This window comes from Haliotis rubra, unplaced genomic scaffold, assembly GCF_003918875.1.
Source record: "Haliotis rubra isolate DU_JTF1 unplaced genomic scaffold, ASM391887v1 Scf226, whole genome shotgun sequence".
Classification (NCBI taxonomy): Eukaryota; Metazoa; Mollusca; class Gastropoda; order Lepetellida; family Haliotidae; genus Haliotis; species Haliotis rubra.
Window position 1 is genome coordinate 714,636 of NW_025766292.1, and position 22,813 is coordinate 737,448.

The window sequence follows — 22,813 nt, forward strand, 5'->3', positions numbered from 1 at the left end:
AAAAAAGTATATAATTGTGAAATTGCATTATACCATCTATGCCTACGTGCTCTGCTATACCAACCAGACACTAGGGGCAGATACTGTAGGTCACAGACGGTCTAGGTCCACTTCAGAACGATTGCAGCACCCCTAAATAAAGCTGTGTTCACCACTTCCACCAGACAGGCTAGGTGAGTGTAAGTGGTAAGGGTTCAACTTTAGACTGTTATTAAGACTGACTTCTCGTTCACAAAACAACATTAATCTTGCTTACAATAAAACGAAAACAACTGAAGTCACCCTAGAATTGTTCATGAATTATATTCAATATTTCAAGTTTAATAAAGGTGTTTATTTTATATGCTAACTCTCTATTTTGGTGCAAAAAGGCCTCTACAAAAAATATACACAAATTTTTAATGGTGGGTGAGAATGAAATAGTTCTTCCAAGGATATGTATGTACGTTTGTGGTGATTCAGTGAGTGTTTTCAGCTTAGTAGCGTTCTCATAACGTTTCTAATGTTTCGATCAAATTAAATTTTCAAGTTGATACTTTCGTTTGCATGGCACTTAATAAAATAGAATAAAAATAACTTGACACACAATTCAACAGTTTTAACCCTCAAATAATAGTCAATACGAAAGCATCGATGAGATGTTAAATCAATATTTCAACTAAACAATAACCTTTCTTCATGATACATTTTATAAATAATACATAGAGGATATTTTTATTTTCTCGTCATGTTCATTCCTAGTGACTTAGCGTATGTGACATAGAGGGCAGTCACCACTGTCACAAAGTGGATATGTTCATGACTTCTGCGATGCCATGTTCTAAACATATGTTTAGTATAGTAATGAAATAAAACATAACATCAATACTCATTCTTTTATGTAATGAGTCATTTCGTATCGGTACCTTCTAACAGAATGAGATTTGTATCAGTAGTGTATGTTTCATCTGCGAACACACTGGTACAATTTGGGAGGCATATATATTCACTATAGCTAGGCGATGAGAGATTGATGGAAACACGCTTGGTGATGTAAGACCCTGGGAATTAAACAATGTGAAGTTATAAAACTCTCGTCAAGCGACATTCCTTCGTTTCTCGGCTGAAAACAGTAACATTCATTAATTCATGAACGAAGGCTGTAACATGCGTGAGAATTAACAACTGGAGTATGTTGATGTAAGGATATATAAGGAAAGGAGGAATGAGTGAGTATCTGAAGCGTCTAAAGTAAATTTCAATACGTTGTTAGTGTCGTACACACAGTACACGTGGAACATGACGACTACTGGTATTGGGGAATTACGTGTTGCTGCACATGCGAAGACAACTGTCACTATCCAAACAGGTATGAGGATCAGTGGAACGTGTCCAGGCATGTGTAATTTCCGTGATTGGATTTATATAGTGGATGTCTCTATTTCTCCATAAATGTGTTGAGGGGAAATTGCTTATTTGTTCACTTCTTATTTTATCAAGAATGTATCGTGCTATATGTTTTCACCTATATTAATACAATACATTTCCTAATCATAGGTGTTAGTAAATTTCAACCAACACGCAGACATATGGTGTAAAAATAGGTAACAATGTCGTGAAACTTAGTTTCGTAATTGGAAATATTTAGAAATTATTACCAGAAAACGACCCTGGCAAAGTGTGTTAGAAGTGGCCAATGACACTAAACTGTCACGATTTTAGCAGTACATAGAGTAAGATCGAGTTAAGGTTACTTTGTGAATCCCGCGAAACCCCAGACTAATTTAGTAATTTAAAGTTATCCTTGGCTAAGGTTATTTTGGTGAAGCTGGTTCAGGGAACACAGCGTCATCCAGCTGGTGATGCTTCTAGTGTGCACTATGTAGAACAATCCACAAGTTTTCTGTGTGTGTGTGTGTTTGTGTGTTCTCGTATTCTCTATTTTCGTGCTTATATATATATCTATTGTTGTCTCGTCAGCAAGCTACGTCTTGTAGCAAACAAGGAAGTACATTTGTCGCTCTCTACGGGATTCTGATGGATGTGCATATGGAAGCGTATTTACAGGAGAAACAGGCGCGTGTTAACTGACGAAACGTCACTACAAGCGGAGCAGGGAGTTCACCACTGACAGTTTGTTATTAACGCTAGATTGTGACAGGACATTACCAACAAGACCCTTTGTTCAGCTACAAGGACGTAGTTCTTTTTCCTAAAGTTAATTCCTATGGGACTATTAGATGCTATTAAGAGCCATGCACATGTAACTGAGTATTGAGGCGCTCTGTGTTCACTGTGTTTATTACCCCCACATACAGATCCAGGTCTCCATCAAATATGTCATCAGTTTTAATCCATTTATTCACCAAATCTTTTCATCGTGTTCTTACATTGTGTCTAAGGAACTCCAGCTGAACTCACGAGGAAGGAAGAGTGAAGATACGCGGGCAGTGACCAATATTCCAGTTATGTTACGACCGCCTGTCAATAATATTGGACTGATGGCTCGGTAAACCATTGCTGCAGGTGCTGAGGGGCTTCCCGTACCTTCAGGGATAAGGTGCTCTGCCAGATACCGCGTCAGTCCAGCCACAGCAACATGGGGACCAGGGGATCTAGACTCCATCCGGCATCACCACGGGGGGAGAACATGCTAGTTCAAGTCCATCCGGCATCACCACGGGAGGAGAACATGCTGGTCCAAGTCCATCCGGCATCACCACGGGAGGAGAACATGCTGGTCCAAGTCCATCCGGCATCACCACGGGGGGAGAACATGCTGGTCCAAACTGAACAAGTCAAGCTGAATTGCTGACAGTGTTCTATGCATGCTGATGTTGGTTGGTTGGCTTGTTGTTTAACGTCGCACATGTAAATGTACATAGTGTCAGCTGGTTTCACGCCCTTTAGTAAGGATGTGTGCACGTGTGTGTTTGCAGGCTGTCGATTACCTGATCAAATAAGATATATTAGAAGCAGACTATGGTTAGTTGTGTTGTCTTGTAGGGTGTATCTGATACCTGGTGAGTGCAATCAATGGACGTGGCCGTTTGCTCAGGTCTTGTAAGTTATTGTTAAAACAGTTTTATATTTGAAACCCCCGATTAAAGTTACATCAGAAATGAAGTTTACTTTCTGCCCAACACATCTAAATATAGCCCGTGCACACACATGCACGCGCGTGCATTTTGAGGAGTCTGGTACAATAAAGGGGAACGGATTAAAAAAGTGAAACAATATTTTGGCCACATCAATCCAACACTCTTTATTCTGAATCTTTAAACCAGTGTATGTTGAAAGAAAGAATGTATCGCTTAAGAAGTTTTTTTCTTATCATATCATACAAACACATTATCAGCCGATTGAAGTGTTTAGGCTGAGATATTATTAATGTTAGATCTACACGGAGATTGCACTACAAACTACAAAAGTATGTGTGAAACATGCGTGGAATGTTACTAAAATATATAAAACATATAATACAGCGGGAAACAAAGCCATTCTACGTGGTATTTAAGCGCTGTAATGTCATGGGGAATATATTATGAGATATCTGTGTAGTTTTCAAAATGTCATGCTCGCCAAGTCGTACATCCGTGTTAGCTGTAGTGCTGAACAAACTGTAGTTATTCCTCTCCCAGAACTGGAGTCTGCTGCAGATATACATGCAGATCAACAATGAGTAGAACCATAATCAGGTACCTTTTTTGCTGCTAGCTGTTGAATGAAATGTTTTCGAAATTAGCAATATATAACTGATTTCCAATTAAGTATTTGAACATTTACAAGCCAAACACCTTCACAGAGATCAGTCTGTAAGACGGATCTTGGTAAGCTTTCAAGAAGTACTCGCGAGAATGACGAGAACCTGAGCTCCAGCTGGTTTAGTGACAGACCAGTCTAGTTTAGTTTACCTTGTTGTGTAAGAACTGTTCCTCTACAGATAAAGAAAGTTATCTAAACATATCAAGATGAATTTCACTTCCATTCCTATTCGTCCTTTCCCCATAGATAACGACTGTTGCCTTTTGTCTAACAGTTTGGTTAATGATACCATGTATTTTCCATCGCAAGTCATAAACAGTCACTGTCAATCAGCGGAGTCGGAATGTTGCGCCTCGCTTTGATCTCACATGGATAAAAAGCGGGCTGTTTGTTTTTGTTGAGTCTAAACGGGAACTGCCATTGTTGTTGGAGCGATTCTGTTTCAAGCAAACCACAACAGAATGCAGGTACCACATATTACATCACACCATGTGGGCATGTATGGTTTAAACATACGCTTTCTGTAAATTCTTCATGAGCGTAGGATTTGTGCAGTGCCATTCTGTACATCACAACATTGGACGCCATGCATACTAACATATAGTCTCTGGAGTGAACATATTTTACAGAAAAAACAGATCCTAAATTGTAATCATAAAATATAATGAAAGGAGTCCAGAAACTTTTTTCATTTTCAGAAACTGTGGAAATCTAGACTTGCCACATATTCTAGACTTGCATGGGCTTTCTTGGATATATTTGTTTCAGGGTCTGTATGACAGACCATACGCCTTGGTGATCTGAGACACGCTCTACGTATACCGTGGTCACTATACCTTGGATCTCAGCACCCCAGGCTGAAAACAAAATACAATCAACGCATTGTAAAAGAATAATATGACAATTTATTCATGTGAGTTCCACACATATACACGATTTAGATACATAAACAGAATAGACTATTGTTTAACCTCGAGTACCGTTCACAAACACAGAAACAGGCAGATCTGTCAGACACAAGGTCCAACAACGTAAAAAACAACATAAGAGTATTGAGCAAAACTTGAACAAGTAAAGATCATATTTCCATTAAACTCATGAGGTGTAAGCGTACACACCATCGCGTATACAGCGTATATAGATTATTGTTGGCGACTTATAATTATGTACAATTAGACATAATAAGATTCATAAATTATGTGTTTCTAAATAATTCTTGTATAATTAATGCAAAAGAAAATTTTGCTTAAAAGGATTCAGATCTTTATACGCATTTGCTATTTGTCAATATATTTCCGGAGGTTCAACAAAGTGAGACAACAGTAACAGACATGGAAAAGAGTGTATTCCCATCCAGAAACAGTTTTGATTGCTGGACTTTGATTGAGCAGGTAAGGTGCAAATAAGTATGTATTTGATAATTCTATAAGGTATATAAGAGTGTATCAAAATTGAATCTACAATATTTTGATGAAGAGAATGTCTACGTAGATCAGCAGTGATACCATACAGCAGATCATTAGGCATATCGATGCAATTACAGGCATGGTTGGAACTGAATAATGACTTAATGGAATATATGACGTGAGAAGAAGGAAGATATCAAAATCTGATGGAGTCTTACTGACCTAAAGAAAATGAATAAATTGGATACATTTTGAAGAAGCAGACCTTTTACTTCGTAAATAATTATGTTTTCGAATTACTGCAAACAGTCTTAAATAAAGGCAATTTATACTGGGAGTTATGCTTTATTTTTAAAAGGTTAAAACCTGTAAAATAATGCAGAGAGCTTTAAAAGTTTGTTTCGTATAAAAGCTACAATGAAATACTTGCTATGTACAGAAAGCAATTTGAGCACTTAATGGCCGACACGGGACCCATGTGTGAATATGGAGGGGTGTTCTAACTACTATACCCCCACACCATATGCAGTGATAATGCGTCAAGATAAAAAAATGCCATTTTTGACACAGAAAAACTGGTAAAATGGCATCGATGGCAAGATTTACTAACAAATACAACGAAAACGGTAATGGCTATGTTTGCATTCACGCATTCTCAGTCATATGTTTTCACATGAATGTGAATGATAAATTGTACAATTATCTTGTATCTACAAATAAAATATACACACGGAATAACCGTATTTGATTGACAATATAATACCTCAATAATCTAGAATTTGTTTGACATAAACGAGAGCTTTTACCCGATATCTGCAAGAAATCTGGAACAGATTTTACACGTTAGATTCGATGTTACCATGGTTATCTCTACGTAACAAACACACAAACGTATATTTGAGCAAGGCCTCCTCTTGTGGGAAGATATGTCTCTGCCCCAAAGGAGTAACGTAGGGAGCCCCATTCGGTTCACAAATATGAAACTATACGTCAATACATTCCAAATGATTGACTTCAATTCCGCTAAGAATTGTGTCCCGAATGCGTTTCCATAAATACTGGTGATTCGCTCTACGGTCTTCGCTGTATGTTCACAATACATCTAGTATCTATGTGTCTAGGCTTCCATATATCTCTATATCATGACAATCTATAATGTGTGTGGCAAATGAAATGTTTAATAAATATTGCACACAACAAACATTTTGATTAGTAGGTATCAGATCGACTGTTCGGCACGTCCCTCTGGCGCAGCCGTGCTGGATGAAATGTACATGAAATTGATGATGGTAGGTGTCACCTGTATGGCACGACATGTGGGACAGATTTCAGTAAAAGACAACTATATATTGGACATCCCTGCTGTCATCAGCACGTTGACACACCTATAGATGTACATAACAGCAGTACAGAGAGCTGACCCAGGACCAGCTACCTCGGTACCAAACACCAATGGCATATGTGAACATCTCAATGAAACAGCTCTGTGGAGATTTCTGTGGCAAGACAGCAGATGTAACACTGAGTATTCAAACAAGTATGTCTTAAAATATTTTCTGATGAATATGGATGTAAAATAATCTCTGATAACATAGGCGTAACGCTGATATAACATCAGAACTAGATCCTCTTATAATACCATAGTTTATGAGTCAATAAGTCTGAATGTGGGACTATCTTGATATTTGAGACCAGACTTGGATCTTCATTATCAGTCACGTGACATAACTGACCAATCAACACAGGCGTTACACTGTCCGACTATGTATCACACTGGAGTCTATTATCTCGACACATGTTGGACACACTGATGAATTAAGTCCCTTGGCCTGTCAGGTCACGTGAACTCTCCTCCAAACCAGGAATTCTTCTGAAGATAATGTCACTTGAAGTAGTGTCTCTATCATCCGTGAAATCAGTGCTAGCAGTCACGAGGTGATGCCCAGAACAAGTTGAAGAGCATACATGGTTCAAATCACCCGCGCTATTACACATCTGAAAATCCATCAGCCAGTGAAAATGCGTGCTGTTGATTTTCAGCCAATCAGTAGGTAGTTTGGGCTGCGAAGACAGCTGCCGCGTGATTGCGTGCTTTATGTCGTAGCTCCTCCAGGCTCATGTCTCTAGGTTTTGCTGGGTGTGGCTGTTGTTGGGGGGTCGCTTCGGACACTGTGTGGATAATAATACGGCGTGTCTGTAATTTAGGAAATGACTTTGCAAGCAGGTACGATATTTGAGATATATTGTGTTAGTAGACATTAACGACGTTAACTGAACAAGCATATAACATTGATAAGATAAACAATCAAAATGATAATGGTGAATATAAAATATTACGATTTGGTACAATTTACGCTGCGCACTTGTGGCAGTATCGGATGAACGCTTTACATAAATTAAATGTGAATTTATTATTTCAGTTGAATTTACTGTTTCTGAAAAGTGTACTCACTTAATAAACCACTGGGGGTTCCGTAACGCATTGCCCAGGAGGGGTCGGTGTAGGGGCCAGCGCTGTACTGAGTGTAGGGTGTGGAGTTGTACGTGGAATATTCAGCTGCTGCAAAGAGAACATGAACATCATCAATGCCTGTGTGGCAGTGAACATATCGACATCACTGTCTGTGGCAGTGAACACATCGACATCAGTGTCTGTGGCAGTGAACATATCGACATCACTGTCTGTGACAGTGAACATATCGACATCACTGTCTGTGGCAGTGAACACATAAACAGTCAGTGATTCACTTAACACAGTGAAGACATCTATGATGCTGCTATCTCGAACATCGCTCATGAGACTGGTTACACGAGACTGCACCGTGCCTCAGTGTGCGACTTCCGGGTCTGTCCAAGTTTGCATGGACCACTCAGGTGCAGTTTGCTGCTTCGCTTTATCATAATTTCAGGACGACAGACAGTTCTAAATACAACATGAAATTGCAACGAAAAATGGATACACAAAGAATCTGAGCCTGCATGTGTCATCCGCGTACGTCAATCCAGTTACATGGATTATATTACCGGGTAAATTTGAATAAAACATTCACACATATTAAAAAGCACTGTAACAATATCACTAATCAAACTGATAACAAATAGATTATACAACATGTGTAAGCAACATTTGGTGTATTTTTTCATGTCTTGTATAAACATAAAAACCCTGAAGGTTTGCATTGGTGTATTTTAAATAACAATTCATGGGAATTAAAACGTCCTTTCATACTTTATGGTGGTTCCATTTTGTCGTTTACCGATAATATTTGTTTCAGTGAGTGTCGTGTTACCCTCTGAAATAATATTTTACCAACTCGTATCACAGTTGTTTGGCCATCTAAACGCAGTGCAACAGTGTGAGTGGACTCAATTTACAGTGTGATTGGTGTACGGCGGAGGGCATATTTGTCTCCGGGCTCGATTAATGGCAATACCATTATATTTTATACCGTCATATGATACCGTATCGCTCATCACTTGTTTGAAATCTCATCGTTATTGTTTCAGTCACTCATTGTTTCGTTTCCCGACAGATCCAACTTTTCGTAATTTCCCTCCTGCTGTTGCCAGCTCCAATGGCCTCAAAATCCAAGATGGCGGATCGTGCGTAAACATTAAAACAATTGCCCCGTGGGGTGAATGCAAACTAAAATCAATAATTGAATAATTTGTCGTCGCGAAAAAATCGTCAGGTTTAGGATACGTCATCTCTGTTTCATGTTAAAATAACAGATGGTTCGCCACGATACATACACGGGCAGGGGATGACAGCACCACCGTTCGAGTGTTTTCCTGAGCATTTAAATCATGTTTTCGGCCGCTAGGTGTTTCTCGCCCCGCGACACTATTATTTCTAACAACTCTACCTCGTTGACAGTTGAAAGCTCGTCGAAGAAACATAGCAGTGCTTATTTTGCCAACAGATCTCTCTTAATGAAATTTGGTAAATTGAGAACGGGGAATAATTGAATGCTTCTTCCCCATGGCCGTTCCCTGATTGGGTTTCGGATCATCACCGCTCGCATTTCATTGGCAACTGACAGGCGAAATTAGATAAAACCTTAACAATCAAGCCTATTTCCCTCCTCCATTCAAGCCCCACCACTCTAAATAATATTATTTCAATGTCATTATTTTTCGACGTGTTTTTGAGATCGACGCGTCCCGATAGCCTAAGACAATCGCGTTTTATCGCGAATTAATGGAGTCCCCAATTTAGAGCGAATACAGCAACAACGCGACAAGCTTGCTTCGCTAATTAATAGGAGAAAAGATTTGTAAACTAACAGGCCGCCGAAATTAGAGATGCTCTCGGGGGACCAATTATTGTAGTGGTGCTGTCCGTAACAATGACTGGTCCCCGCTATTAAGTGGAGCGATCGCGACATGACATGTCAAGCAGATTTTCGTATCCAAGCAGTTTGCTCCCCCGGGCTTGTGGCGCGTGGCTGTTGCAGAAGCCGCTGCTGTTACCAGTCCAATGCGTTCATATGTATCCCATAAAGTAGCCACTGTCAAGTGGTCAGTCTCTCCACAAACGCCAACCGGTCAGTTTGATCCTCGTTCTCAACATCAGCAACTTGGCTGAAGAAAACAGCAGTTTTCACGTTCGGCAGTGTAGAAAATATATCCATGTTAACTCTAAACATTTAAGCTAACCGCTCAAAAAGGAATATGATTCGATTAAGATTTGATACTGACGGCAACGATTCACACATGTAGCGCGTTATCATTACTAAAATCATTTTGGAATGGCGGGTCCCTGCTGACGTCATATAGCTTGCAAACGAGGCGCTAAACGAGATCTCGTGAGACATTTTAAACACTTTTACAGCTGTCGCCCAACTTTTCAATAAATTCTCATCTGCCTTTCTATATTCCCCGTGCAATAACTATTTTAGCTACTGCCACAACGTTTACACTTTAATCACAAAACAATCGGCTAATTTCGGCCCGGCTTCAAGGGTATCGCTTACATTTAAATTTTCCAGAGCACTGTACCACCATATGAATTTTGTCAGTAGGAAAGCTGACACCAAGCAAAGTTGATCTTCAGCGCCCCAGCCATTAATCATTACAAGCATGGCATGCACGAAAAACATGCGTTTTGCTACTCGTTGTTGGGACCATAGCTCCCTACAGGGTTATCCCACACCTGGGGGAAGGGCTTTTGAAAAGATCTACAAGCTGATTCTCATACAGAGCCCCATTAAGGTGATGTGCATGTATTTTTTGCCAGTCAATGGATCAATGTATCACTGAATACAGCCTCACAGAAAGCAATAGAATTACAATTCATGAAAATATGAAACTTTAATATTTCCACTTCGTTTTCATTATATTTGAAAAAAAAATGTAACAGATTTTGTGTCGCATTCAAGTTGAGAACTCTTTTAGAGTAAATTGGCGACTAATGTCACAGGCAAACGAGGAGGGTGGGGCTGCTGGCGGGTTTCAGCGTTGTGCTGTTGCTGAGTGAGGTGATGGGGAGGCGGGGGGACCCAGGGGAGCCGAGTGCATTAGACTGAATTACTCCGTAACTTCAGTCGATCTAAATCGACTTGGATGTTACTGGGAGTAGCGGTACACCAGAATCACTCAACTTTAATAGCTAAAGCGGCGATTGGAAGCATCTTTGACGATCTATTTGAGGGTTTTGATAAAGACATACATCATGCAGAATCGGGATCTCAATCGCCCGCAGTCCCTCAGTGGGGAAATAACAGGATCGTTCCCCGTTATGATTACAAGCAATTTATCCAATTGTCTGGTAATTGCATTAGCAAGACTCACAGGCCCTGCCTATTGCGAGGTATCCCAACAGGCCTGAGCGAGACTTGGCCGAGATTTACTGACATTATGCGAGATCCAGCATCAATTTAGTACAGCTCTCTTGCACTTTATTGCCCAGCTATCAGTAGTGGGGCGGGGGGCATTACAAGCCAGGCAAGCAATTTGTTTGAAGGGTTACAGAAAACAAGGCAAATGTTAATAAAATTGTCTGCCATGTGATTAGTTATATCCCAATATTGTAGCTCATATCATTCTCGCCGTGTCAAGGTCTGGGACGGTGGGACTGCTCCGAGGCGGGGAGAAGGTGTGGGTGTGGTGTCGGTTGTGGTCAAGCGTCATCTTGACCTCCCATAATGATTCGATGTACTGCTTGATTAAGTGTGCGCCTTTCATATGTACTTTCATAGGCTAGTTCAGTCATTGAGAATGTGTTTCTCAGATGGGTAACTTGTACCTAAATCCGTTTCACTATTGTGAATAGCGTCTGTATAAAACAATAGTTCATTCTCTCTCAGTGGTGACTACAGATCCCTGAACACTTACAAAATCTTGTTGCTTTGAGCAGTGAACACACGACACTCGACGCGGACACGTGCCTGCTGATATCATGCCCATTTGATACAGTTGATAACAATCACATGCACATAATCGCGGTGCCAATAATGGCAATCAGAAAGGGGCCTCGCAAACAGCAATCAAGGGCATCCGCCCGACCAATTTGAGACGATCGCGCGACCGATGCTGAAGTAACAATGGCCGACTGTCCTCGACTTAATCTCAATCCTGTAATATCCTGGGGGCTGCATGCTTAAGCCTCATTTAGGTAGCCTCTCTGTTGCGAGCAAGCATGGGCAATGGGCTTCTAATTCAATACATGATTCCATCTAATTGCTGACGAGGAACTGAGAGCGTTGTGCTGAAGGTTATACGATTAAGGCACGGAAAGCCTTAGATTTCCCCCCTATGGGATGGGCCGTAATGTGGTGTTTGGGCTACGGAGAAAGACCGTGTTTGATTTGTTGTTTGAGAGTCGGCTTTGAACTATGTCATATTGTGATTGGTTGACAAATAGAACACACATGTAATTGTATCATGTCTGGTTCTTGAAAGTTCGAACAAATACCTTAAAATGATTAATTTTGTTTGTAAACCGCGACACTAAAAGCCTTTCAAGCACTTTCAGGAATAAAATATAATTTGATTTTCATTCAGTGGCCATGACCTTCTCACTTCAGCAGGCGAGACAACGATTTTGTGTTCACCTCAGCACACGAGGGTAACATATCCCTGCGTTAAGATGATCCACAAACGCTAACTGAAACACGACCAGAACATAGGTAAACCCGGTCGCCATTAGATCTGCTTGTATCACGAAAGTTTAAAACTTTTGTTGAAACATGACGGCAGTCTGAAATCATCGAAATCTCGGGATCAACTCTAAAGATTGACAGTAACTGTACACCATTGACCAACCCTATCGTGACTACAGTCTTTAACATGTTGACATCTGGCTAGAAACAGTTCCAGCACACGAGCTACATACCAGGGACATTGCCGGTCTGATAGATTCCTCCGGGTACTTGGGGTAGAACAAGAGGTACAGAGCTGTTGACACCTGCCTGGCCTGTGTAGGTCGCTGTACTGTAGCTTATTGCGGGAGCTGAAAGTTAAAGTCACGGATTAGCTGCTGCTGCTGCTGAATAAAGCCACCAACATGTAAACAAACTCTTTCAATTACTTGTTGCATTTTATCGATTGTACGGAATCTGAAGCTGCATCAACACTTTTCCACCAACTAGTTATGTTTCAAAACAAGCACAAATGGAGCTGATACAAGAGCTCATGAGTTCGTCTACAGGTTACAGAGATCTAATTCATCGTACAGTTGTCTCAGACGGAAAGCTATACTATTCATTCATACCATTTCATTCAGTATCAGAGTGTCTTAAATCAAAACTGATTTGGAAACGATAGCGTCATATAAATACAAATTACCTGCAGCTTCTAGCATGCCATTCACACCCACACAATATCACCGACAGGAAGACTATACTCGTATATTTAATGGCATGTTGGATATTCGAATAGTTTTTGTGAATTACAAGATGTTGCATTGCAAGGAAAATACAAAAGAGATGAACAGAAGTCGTTGCTGCTGTGCGGGTAATACACGCTCAGTGTAATAGACGTGCTAGTCGTACGTAAGAGATACAAGAAAGCAGATCAAAGTAAATACAAGAATTGACTACCATGGGGGGAGTCTTTGTGAATACAATGAAATGACGACTGAAACCTTCCCCCAAAGAGTCAGTGATCCATAATCTCTTGTAGCAGGTATTGATGCCTGCTTTGGCAACACCCTGGTTATATCACTGAATAATGTATGGCCATCTCTGACTGTCGGACTAACAGCCGCAGGCAAGTGGATCATTGTGTATCTATTGTCAACGATAAGTCTTTCAGATGAGTAATTGACTACATCGAGATCGAAATAACTTCTACAGTGAAATGTACATAAGACTGACGATAGCCTGAATAAACTATTTTTATTTTGGGCTTTATGACATTAAATTCGAGAAGAAACAATTATATAAAAAATTGAACAGTTAAATATTGTAGATCGTATTGTTGATTTTGGAAATGTAACAAATTTCCTTATTTTAAAGGTTGCTGCACAAGGCCGCCGCACATGCTACAACCCGATTTCAAGTACTGAAATGAACATCTTTTAACTGCCTGCAATATGAAAGTCTTTTTTTAAAGTTCCAAATCGATTTTAAGCCTGACTTTTATCTCCTAAAATTACTTCAAAATGAAAGTGGGCTCAGAATAAAATAGGCCTGAAGTGTGGAAACTCCAGTATACAAGACTGTAGATCGCTGCGTGGTTCAGCACCCCCTGGCGGGCCTCAGACATGTGTGTGCACGTGCGATGTCGTCACTCAATAGAAAAATTAATTGCGATTCTGGTGATAAAGAGGGGTTTAAGTGAGAACCCGAAGTAACCCGAGAAGTGGTTAGAATTCGTTTTTGAAAATCGAACTAATAAATTTCGCTGCAAATTGGAAAGGATAATGTATAACAGTATAGCGTCTTTATGCCAGATGTAGAGGGCAATGAAGAATTATCTCCCTTTTCAGAACTCTCCCATAGGTGTTCAAACAAAAGATTGGATTATCGATAGGCCTACGGGACAAGCAACATAAAAACATTTCTCAGGAACTATTAAGTATGTGATCATATGGACAGGTTTTATATATACGAGCTCACTGCCAAGATGTCAAAAAACTATTAATTCTCAGTTACACTTTGACAAGTGTTTGGCGCCAGTAAATTGGCTGATACTGATAAGTAACCAACAATTAAGACATGTAGCAAGCAACCATTTCTTGGCACGTTAGCAATTTCGATGACATTGATTCCTGTTCACGAGGAATGGTGTCGAAATTTATCAGATTAGTGTTTGTTTGGACTGAGATCAGAACGCGTGGTGAGTCACCTATACAAGAATACCTGGCAGGGAAGAACGTGCTGGTAAATGAGAAGTTGGTTACAGTACTCAAGAACTGATCACCCCCTAGCGTGACCACTGCGCATTATGCGTGTCAGGGACTGAAATAATAGTAGGCCTCCATGGGTATCATCCGTGATAAACAAAACAGAGTGTATCATTTCAGGATTACCTTTGAAAGACATGTCGTAACAGATCAAATAATGTCGTGCACGTATCTTGTACAACAAATCACATGCTTATTCATGCAACATAACAAAATGTGACGGGAGTATATACAAATACATATCAATATATACATACAAAATTGCGTGCACAATATCAACCAATAAAACGAGCTGTAACAACAAGCGACGCTTACTTGAGAAGGTCTGTCCAATGGGCGGGAGCGGTGCATAAGTCTGACTGATGGGAGCTACCGTGGGTACCGGTTTGAGCTCAGTAAAAGTCGTGCTCCCAGAATTGTTTGGAGTCCCGGGCTTGGAGGGTGGGGAGGGGTTATTGTTGTTGATGTTGTTGTTGTTGGTAGTGATGTTATTGTTGTTGTTTGATGGTGAGGAGGAGGCGGCTGGGGTCACACTGGCTGCAACACGATACACTGCATGCAGGGTCATGCCACTCAAACGGGATGACGGGAGTACATGTACATTGCACTAGCTAACAATGTCAAGTCCACTACATTGCATTACAAATACACACCGCAGATCTCGTTCAACTTTCAATACCTTAATTTATCACCCTTATCAATGAAATTAACGTACGGAATGGATCTAAAACAGTAGTTACTAATCGATGTAATTCGCATTTGACATTTAGAATCAGAATTGGCTTGCTATAACAGATATGTTTTTATATGCAATTGAGTCATACGCCACATCATATAAATGTTAAGAATAATAAATATATAAATTATTAACACATAACGGTATTTATTTCCATAAGCGAGATCTGCAGTGTGTTGACTATATCATACCAAAATACAACACTACCAAACATAATCAGATAACAACATTGAACAGAAAGCATCACAAGCTATATTGGCTTGAACTAGCTACCACGTGAAAAGAAGGAGAGTTGTATTGGGACAGAAACAGCTTGGCCAACCTTGGGGACGATCCTGCTTCTTAATCGTGTCTAAGTGGGAAGCACTTGAAAACATTCAGATGACAAGTTTCTATCAATACATTTCCTTGCTAACCAATCATGCCATTGTCTCAACACACAAAGTCAGTTACAGCAACATTTGTCACCCTTGTTGGGTATTACACACAAATGAGGCAAATGAGCGGACTGACATCCAGGTATTGTTAAGGATATGCGGGCGCCCCTCCCACAAACTCTATGCGAATCATTTTGAAATAATAGCAAAGTCATTCAGATTTTTAATTATTTCTCTTGACAAAATTAATTATGCAGTCGCTGCTTCAAAATATGTATGCCACACGCTGCGTTATTCCCGAGACGAACTCATTACGATGGACACTTTCTGTGACATTATAGTCAACAAGAGTTACGGCCCCTGGTTCCGCTCTTCTGACATCGCGGACAGAAAAAAGCCAGTGCGTGACGAGAGGCGAGATTCTCGGCCACTCTCGCATTATCTCTTGCGATTGCCAATAAATCTCCTTTCATCTTTAATTGCTTACATCTTGATCAAATAGCGTTTCAGTTCACGATAGCACCAGGCAGAAGCAAAGTTGTCTGCGACTAATAAATGCAATTAGTTACAATTGATTCTTTATACGACGGTTTATATATGGCGCATGGAGATTTGGAATGAGCCATCGGCATGCGATGTGAACATCCGTCTCGGGGCTGATAAAGTTCGGCGACTGAGGAAACTGGGCCGTATTCTTAAAGTCTCTAGAAGACAGGCAATGTGACAAAGAGGGAAATCCTTTTAGAATGCACACATTGATTCGACGCCACACGCGGTCGGCATCTGTAATGCAGTATAATATGTACAATTTACGAAGAAGATAGCGTTTCAGTTGGACGGCGACCAGAGTTGGAGCACTTCTGTTATCTCAGGATCCTAACGAGTCTTTTTCAGCTTAATGCAATTTGTTTTCATCTATGGTAATTTACTTTGCCATACAGCAGTCATAGAGAAACTGATACCCAAATTAGGCGCTTGTTGGGTGAGGCACACTGTGAAAGTAAGAATAACAGGACCAGCACGTTTTTGGATGTTCGGTGGTCGATGATCTCCTGTCCGTGCGCTGGCTGTGTTTCCACAAGATATAGCTAATGGAACAGCCAATACAAATGGTGACTTAACATCAGCAGAGCTAGGACTCCCCCAAGTTGGCAAGCTGTTCTTTAGGCCCTTTTCTATTCGCTACGAAAATTATTATGATACGAAATTGAAATTTCAGGAAACGGCAAATAAAGCAATATTGGGTATGGTTATACCTTCAAAATTACTGGGAGGGGTACTGGCCGTCTGAATGTTGTCATTAGCAACAGGGGAGACAACTGGCTTAGCTTCCGATCCGGCAGGAACTGTGTTTATATGGGCAACTGTACCTCAAAGAAATTCAACACAAATATTCAAGCAACTAAAAAGAACGTGTTTTACATAAAACTTAAAATAATGGATTTCACAACATTTACACTAAAAAATGAATATGTGCACTTGAAAACAAGTCAAGATCAACAACATGCAAGGAGATGTAACTACCCATTCACTTCATGCCGTAACATCAGAACGAACCAAGGACCGAGAGAAAAACATATCTAATGCCAGAAATATTGCAAAGGCGCTAATTTGATTTTTGACGAGTTGGCTAGGTTTTTGGCGAGTTGGCTAGGTACGGATAGGCTTAGTGTAATTTTTGAGAGTCAGGACCTGGGTGAAAATACTTTCTGATATTAAGGCAATAAAGTTATACATCATCCCTTATTTTCTGGACATGCAATTCCTACATGACACAGACAATAATACGTACGCTCCATGACATCAAAACAGGGCTCACCTATTGCGGGACTATAAGCTCCACCGGCAGCGTTCTCGCTCGTGTTTCCTGAGTGCAGGTATTCCTGTTTGATTTCTGCTGAGGCTGGGTTAGCTCCAAACTGGCTACTATAAGGGGCGTGAACAGTCGTGAAAACTCCGTTCTGAAGTATCTCGGACTCCGTGCTGGCCTCTTCAGCTCGTGGTAGCTTGGCCGGCCGTTCGTACTCCCACATCTGAAGAGTGTTATCATTCTTTTAAAAACAGTTTAAAAATGTCAATCTAACACAGCAACATTTTTTACGTCTTTGTTTCGTATGCAGTGGAAACGCATTCAATGTGTGAACATTATTTATATAACGGACACAACTGACTTACTCCAATTCTGTTTTCACTGCTGCTCGCTCCCTCGTTACTGGCGATCCCATCCCGAGACCCGTTGTTTACTGAAATTACAAAAAAAGTTTTAATTATTGGCAACTGAGGCTGTTATTAAAATGTATAGTGAAATATGATATATTAATTGAGATGCCACTTGAAGTTCTTGCACTCAATGGCTTCCCATGGGTGACTAGGACCGAATAATCCCTATGATGTCAAAATTTTAAGGGTGAAGGTATTGTTGTGTTGATTTGCATAATCATGGAAGATGAGAGTTATTATTTCATGACTGCTAACGCCCAGTCAAAGAAAAAGGATATTGGAATTAGTTCAGGGTGAGCGAGTAATGTTTTCCTTCATTGCGAGTCTATGGGTGATTACCACATTTCTTTAATTGTTTTAAGAGTGTCGCCAATTTGCCTAGAACGGAGGATAACTTCCACTCCGATTGTTACAACAACCGCGAAGCAAACAGGAAACTGTCGTGAGAGAATCCCTAGCATGATTCAACCAAATAAATGGCCCTTTCTGGACTTCCAAACTACTTCCGGTCGAGGGGGGTAAGCACGCGCAGAAAACGAGTCCCAGAAACGCCTCTTGCTTAGTGCCCTCCACATGAAGTTTTGTAATTACTACTAATTTCCTTCTGTCCTGTAGATTACTCGCCCAGTCCCCAACGCAGTTAATAGAACTCCGTTAGGAACATCCTGTGCTCTATCGTGTCGCGTAATGTACACCATTTCGCCGGAAGTGAATTCAATAGATCGCTCCGCCATTGCTGAAGCCGATATTGCCAACGTCCTTTTGTAGGGAACGAAAATTAACAGCTTTGGATTTATGTCGGCAAAACTTTGCCCGCTTTGACGTTAAATAAGCATTCTGCTTGTTAACGCAAACTCCACAAAGCCCTGGAGCGACTTAAGCTCTCTCAACACGCTGATCGAGTCCAGACGTAACAGTTATTGATGGTTTTATTGACTGTAGCCACACAACACCATGGCATTCATGAAAAAGATTCTGGTGTCGTGAGGCTTTCAGAATCTCTTGTTTCCAATGCATTTCCCCTCTTGCACGCGAGCGTCAAGACAATAGAGCGCCAGTCAAACCCCAAGCAAAATTCTCGGCGGGCGGTTAGACGATGCTCTTAATTGACAAACGGATAAATTTCAAACCGATTAATAGCAGGAACCATACGACGTTTGATATGATAGACATTAGGCGACATGGCTACCCCCTCCACATGAATCCCACCGCCAAATATAGGATTATTCACGCTACCAACCCCCGCCCTCGGAGCTACTGGACACGGTGTTAAGTGGCACTTCGTTTCCCCAACAAGACGGCTATTAGTGTATACAGACACTTGAGAATACTTGGGACAACTATTGACCAGTGTATCAATATAGGACCCTTGGTCTATCTAGCTCCCGTGGAGATCGCAACATTGCGTGGCACAGAAAACACTATTGGTTGCGTTGGCGAAACATGCACCAGCGACCTCTTTCAGGACTATGCAATCGGTCAGACGTGGACGAAGTGTCATGTATGTCAACCTCTCATTTACTACAAGGCCCAACTATAGTGATTCTGCGGGTGTGTTTACTGAGCCGAAATATATTTCACTTTACGATAAAAAGTGAGCGTACGTTTCTACATCTTGAGCGTCATAAAGATAACTCCTGTCAGAATGTGTGGATGACGAAGGTAGTAAAGTCACTGGTGGGTACAGGGAAGTACATGATGTTTGTCTGGGACGTGTCATGGAACGACTCAAGAATGAGCTAACAAGACCTCAAACATATAAGATGTAAATATTACGACTTTTTGACAGCACATCTACCCAGCTGAGCGAAGCCGGGCGGAACCTCGCACTAAACGTCCTTGCTCGTAACTCTCCACTACGTTGCCCCCTGCTCGCGAGAACACCGCTCTCATGCAGGATATTCTCAACTGCTCATTTGCTAGTGCTGTGAAAAGCAAAGACACAGCCAGTTTATACCTGACCCCCTGTCGAGGATTTTCCTCTATCTTACAAAGAGACATGATTTCCCACTATCGCGCTTTCACGTTAGATCCTATCGGAAATGGGGTTTCCTCACTGAAGTGCACTTAGTCGAATAACAACCATTTATAGTAGGCGCCGTATAAAGCGAGCACTGCCAACTAGCCCCGCGACTGCTTTATGCCGTGAAGCATTAATTAACGACTGTATTGGAAGCAGAGAAGCAGAATAAATAAGTTTCTATGGACTAGATTCAACGTGTTTTCTCCTATCCTTACAAGCGAGAGAGACCAATTGGCGGGAAGCTTTTTCTCCGATGCCTTCAATGGCGGTGCTGACGATTCATTCTCACCTTCCAAATTGAAAGTGATAGCGAATTAAAGCTCAATAAATTCCATTCTTTACAGTTACTCGGCAAAAACACGTCTGTCTCGCAAGAAATGTATTTCAGCGTTGATGGAGAGCAGGCGACGATGTCAAACTTCACGTGCGGTACAATGGCGGAAGCGCGTGCAGTGTTGATCGTCTGCCACAGTGCACGCGCGGCGGTGTTGGGAGAGCGAGCAGCCGGCTAACATGGGAACATGTTGTACGAAGGGGAGATGACAGAATGTACAAATTTTGTTTGATGTACGGTTGGCTGCTTCTTTAAGCGTTTTGCTTCATGAGTGGGTCTGCACTTCGCCACACATCACTGGTTATCTTAGCGCGGGGCAAAAAGGGATAGACCCCAGCACAGAGCTTCTATGTGAGCACATACCCTATTGCGGCTTCAACAGAGTATCGAACTCGCGGCTCTTAAACGTCGGCGAACACATTTCTTTGAACCATGAAAAGAGAATCAATATATTATTACGAGTGTGTGTATATACAAGGTTTAGCCTCGACATTGGCAAACAGCTTGTATGGGTAATAAGCCGCCACAAATGCATCGTCGTGTACGACAAGAGCTGCGTGAACTCCGGCAAACACACACCGTTTACACAACACCAACCCTCAAGTGGGCAGACTTAAGATAACTGTTGGGTCACGCCCCGTGGCATCATGAATGTCTTTAATAGACGCTCGCAAATACTGAAGAGCAATACCCTGCTTGAACACATTCACTTTCCTATACAATAAGGTAACCCCTCTCTCATCAATATCCGTTCTGGTGTTGTTGATTTAAAAAATGAGAGCAGAGTGGAACATGTAAACATTATATTTCTCCCTCTGCAGACACGTGTTAGCAAACACAAGCGTCGGACAGCGAGCAGTTGCACATAGCGGAGAGCAACGAAGCAAATAATTGCAAGTTGATGCATACGTCATACCCAATGATGACAACATGATACACATCATATTGAAGTATGCATCATGGTTGTTGCGATGCAGCATATGCTTCTGGTGGCCATTTCATCTTCATGCAAGTCTTGTTTGGGAATCCAGAACCTTTTCTAGAAGAAGTAATAAGAATCTACGAGGTTTATGAAATATGAGTTCCGTTTACTGGTCTTACAGCTATGATATATATAATGAGAAAACGGCTATAATATATCACGAGAAAATGTGTCGGCCAAATCCCTTTGATATCAGACCAGGGCACTATTCCATAGACTGCCTTTTGGATGTGGAAGGGACTCGCCGGGTTCGTGGCCCAATCCGACAGTTAGTTACAGTGACAGCAATAGAACCACAATGGAATACTCTCTGTCATGTACAATAGTCACCAGACTCCCTCAAACAGTTAACGAGGTATCGGACAATCCGACCCCTGATGGCCTATGGAAACATTGATTCGTCCCCCGCTGGGCCAATGGCCTTCAATGTGCCTTCCGTCGCTTGGTCATCGGGGTGTCAGGTTTCCACCGTAGGGACCAAACGCACTCTACCTGTCCGACAGGTGACGTTTGAAGTTAATTGACCATTTCAGTATTGGTACCGAGGCTCGGCCAGCGTACACACACGTTACATCCAAGACAGCGAGCATTTAGAACATCCATTACAACTCATCTGAGGACAACTCTCGTCCACGTTTGCTTGTCGGCCTTTCAAGCGAAATAAATAATTCAGATGTTGCTTTCACAATCTCCGAGTCAATTTTCGTGATTAAATCGCCGTTAAACTCTCTCTCTCTCTCTCCTCGGATCCACCTCCTGTGAGATGGGGGACAAGCGGCAAACAATGCTACAACACAAACTATTATTTATTCATGCTGCTCGAGAGTTAGAAAATTGGGCCACACCCAGTGGTGTTGGGGGTCACTGATTTCACGACACTACAAGACCTGATAAACTTTAAAGCAACAAATTTAAACATCCCATTTTAACTTGAAAACGGACACAAAACAAAGCGCTAATACCCCAAATAATGATAAAAAAAAATCCAATTTATTTAATCAGATATTGAATTAATTCTAAGATATGAAACTCGGAAATTGATTTTCAATTTCTTCATACGTTTAAATTTCACCAAGAATTCGATACAAATCGACATTAAATTTTCAGAATTTTACAAGCACGTCTAAAAGCGGTTTAATGTGTCTGGCTGAATGCCAGGTTTGAGATTACGGTTCTGAAATAGCCTTGTATCATTTCGAATACCCTGAGAATTAGTATTGTTTTACTGGATCATTTTCACTAACACCTGATCCCCAATGTTAAACGGCGTGGTGCGCGCGGCTGCCGTGGCATATCGCGATACCCCCGCGTGCCGATACCGGTGTTAAGTGTGGGCCAGCCATACAGCTGTGAAAATGTCACCGATTTCAGAAATATATATCGGACAAGGATCCACAGTGTAATCTTTAATATCGTGTTTTAGCAGTCACGCGCGTAATTCCTTTAAGCTAGAGTGCGGAAACTCCATGCAATGGCGATAAAATACATTTTAATAATTGAAACTATTTTGAGAAAGGAAGTGTGAAGGATGTTTTCAAATCACGACATACAACGATAAAGTGAAGCGTGATATGCCACGTGACGTGTCGTAGCTACCAAGCTAAGCACTAAGTTAACCCGTATTTACGAGTGTTCAAAGTAA

General features: G+C 41.2%; 1 protein-coding gene and 1 long non-coding RNA gene across 2 annotated transcripts in view; one reads left to right on the plus strand and one right to left on the minus strand.

Moving 5' to 3' along the window:
* Positions 1-4,629: 4,629 nt before the first annotated feature.
* The window catches only part of LOC124277713 (paired box protein Pax-8-like), a 50,134-nt gene continuing 31,950 nt past the window's right edge, over positions 4,630-22,813 (minus strand). Inside the window, 7 exon segments of the mRNA XM_046713440.1 lie at positions 4,630-7,319; positions 7,603-7,710; positions 12,487-12,603; positions 14,815-15,036; positions 16,869-16,976; positions 17,432-17,645; positions 17,788-17,855. Coding sequence (XP_046569396.1) covers positions 7,195-7,319; positions 7,603-7,710; positions 12,487-12,603; positions 14,815-15,036; positions 16,869-16,976; positions 17,432-17,645; positions 17,788-17,855 — 962 coding nt within the window. The 3' untranslated portion in view covers positions 4,630-7,194.
* LOC124277714 lies at positions 7,720-11,516 on the plus strand. Its single transcript, XR_006898900.1, has 4 exons — positions 7,720-7,885; positions 8,426-8,433; positions 8,506-8,510; positions 11,506-11,516. It is a non-coding gene; the product is annotated as an uncharacterized LOC124277714 (long non-coding RNA).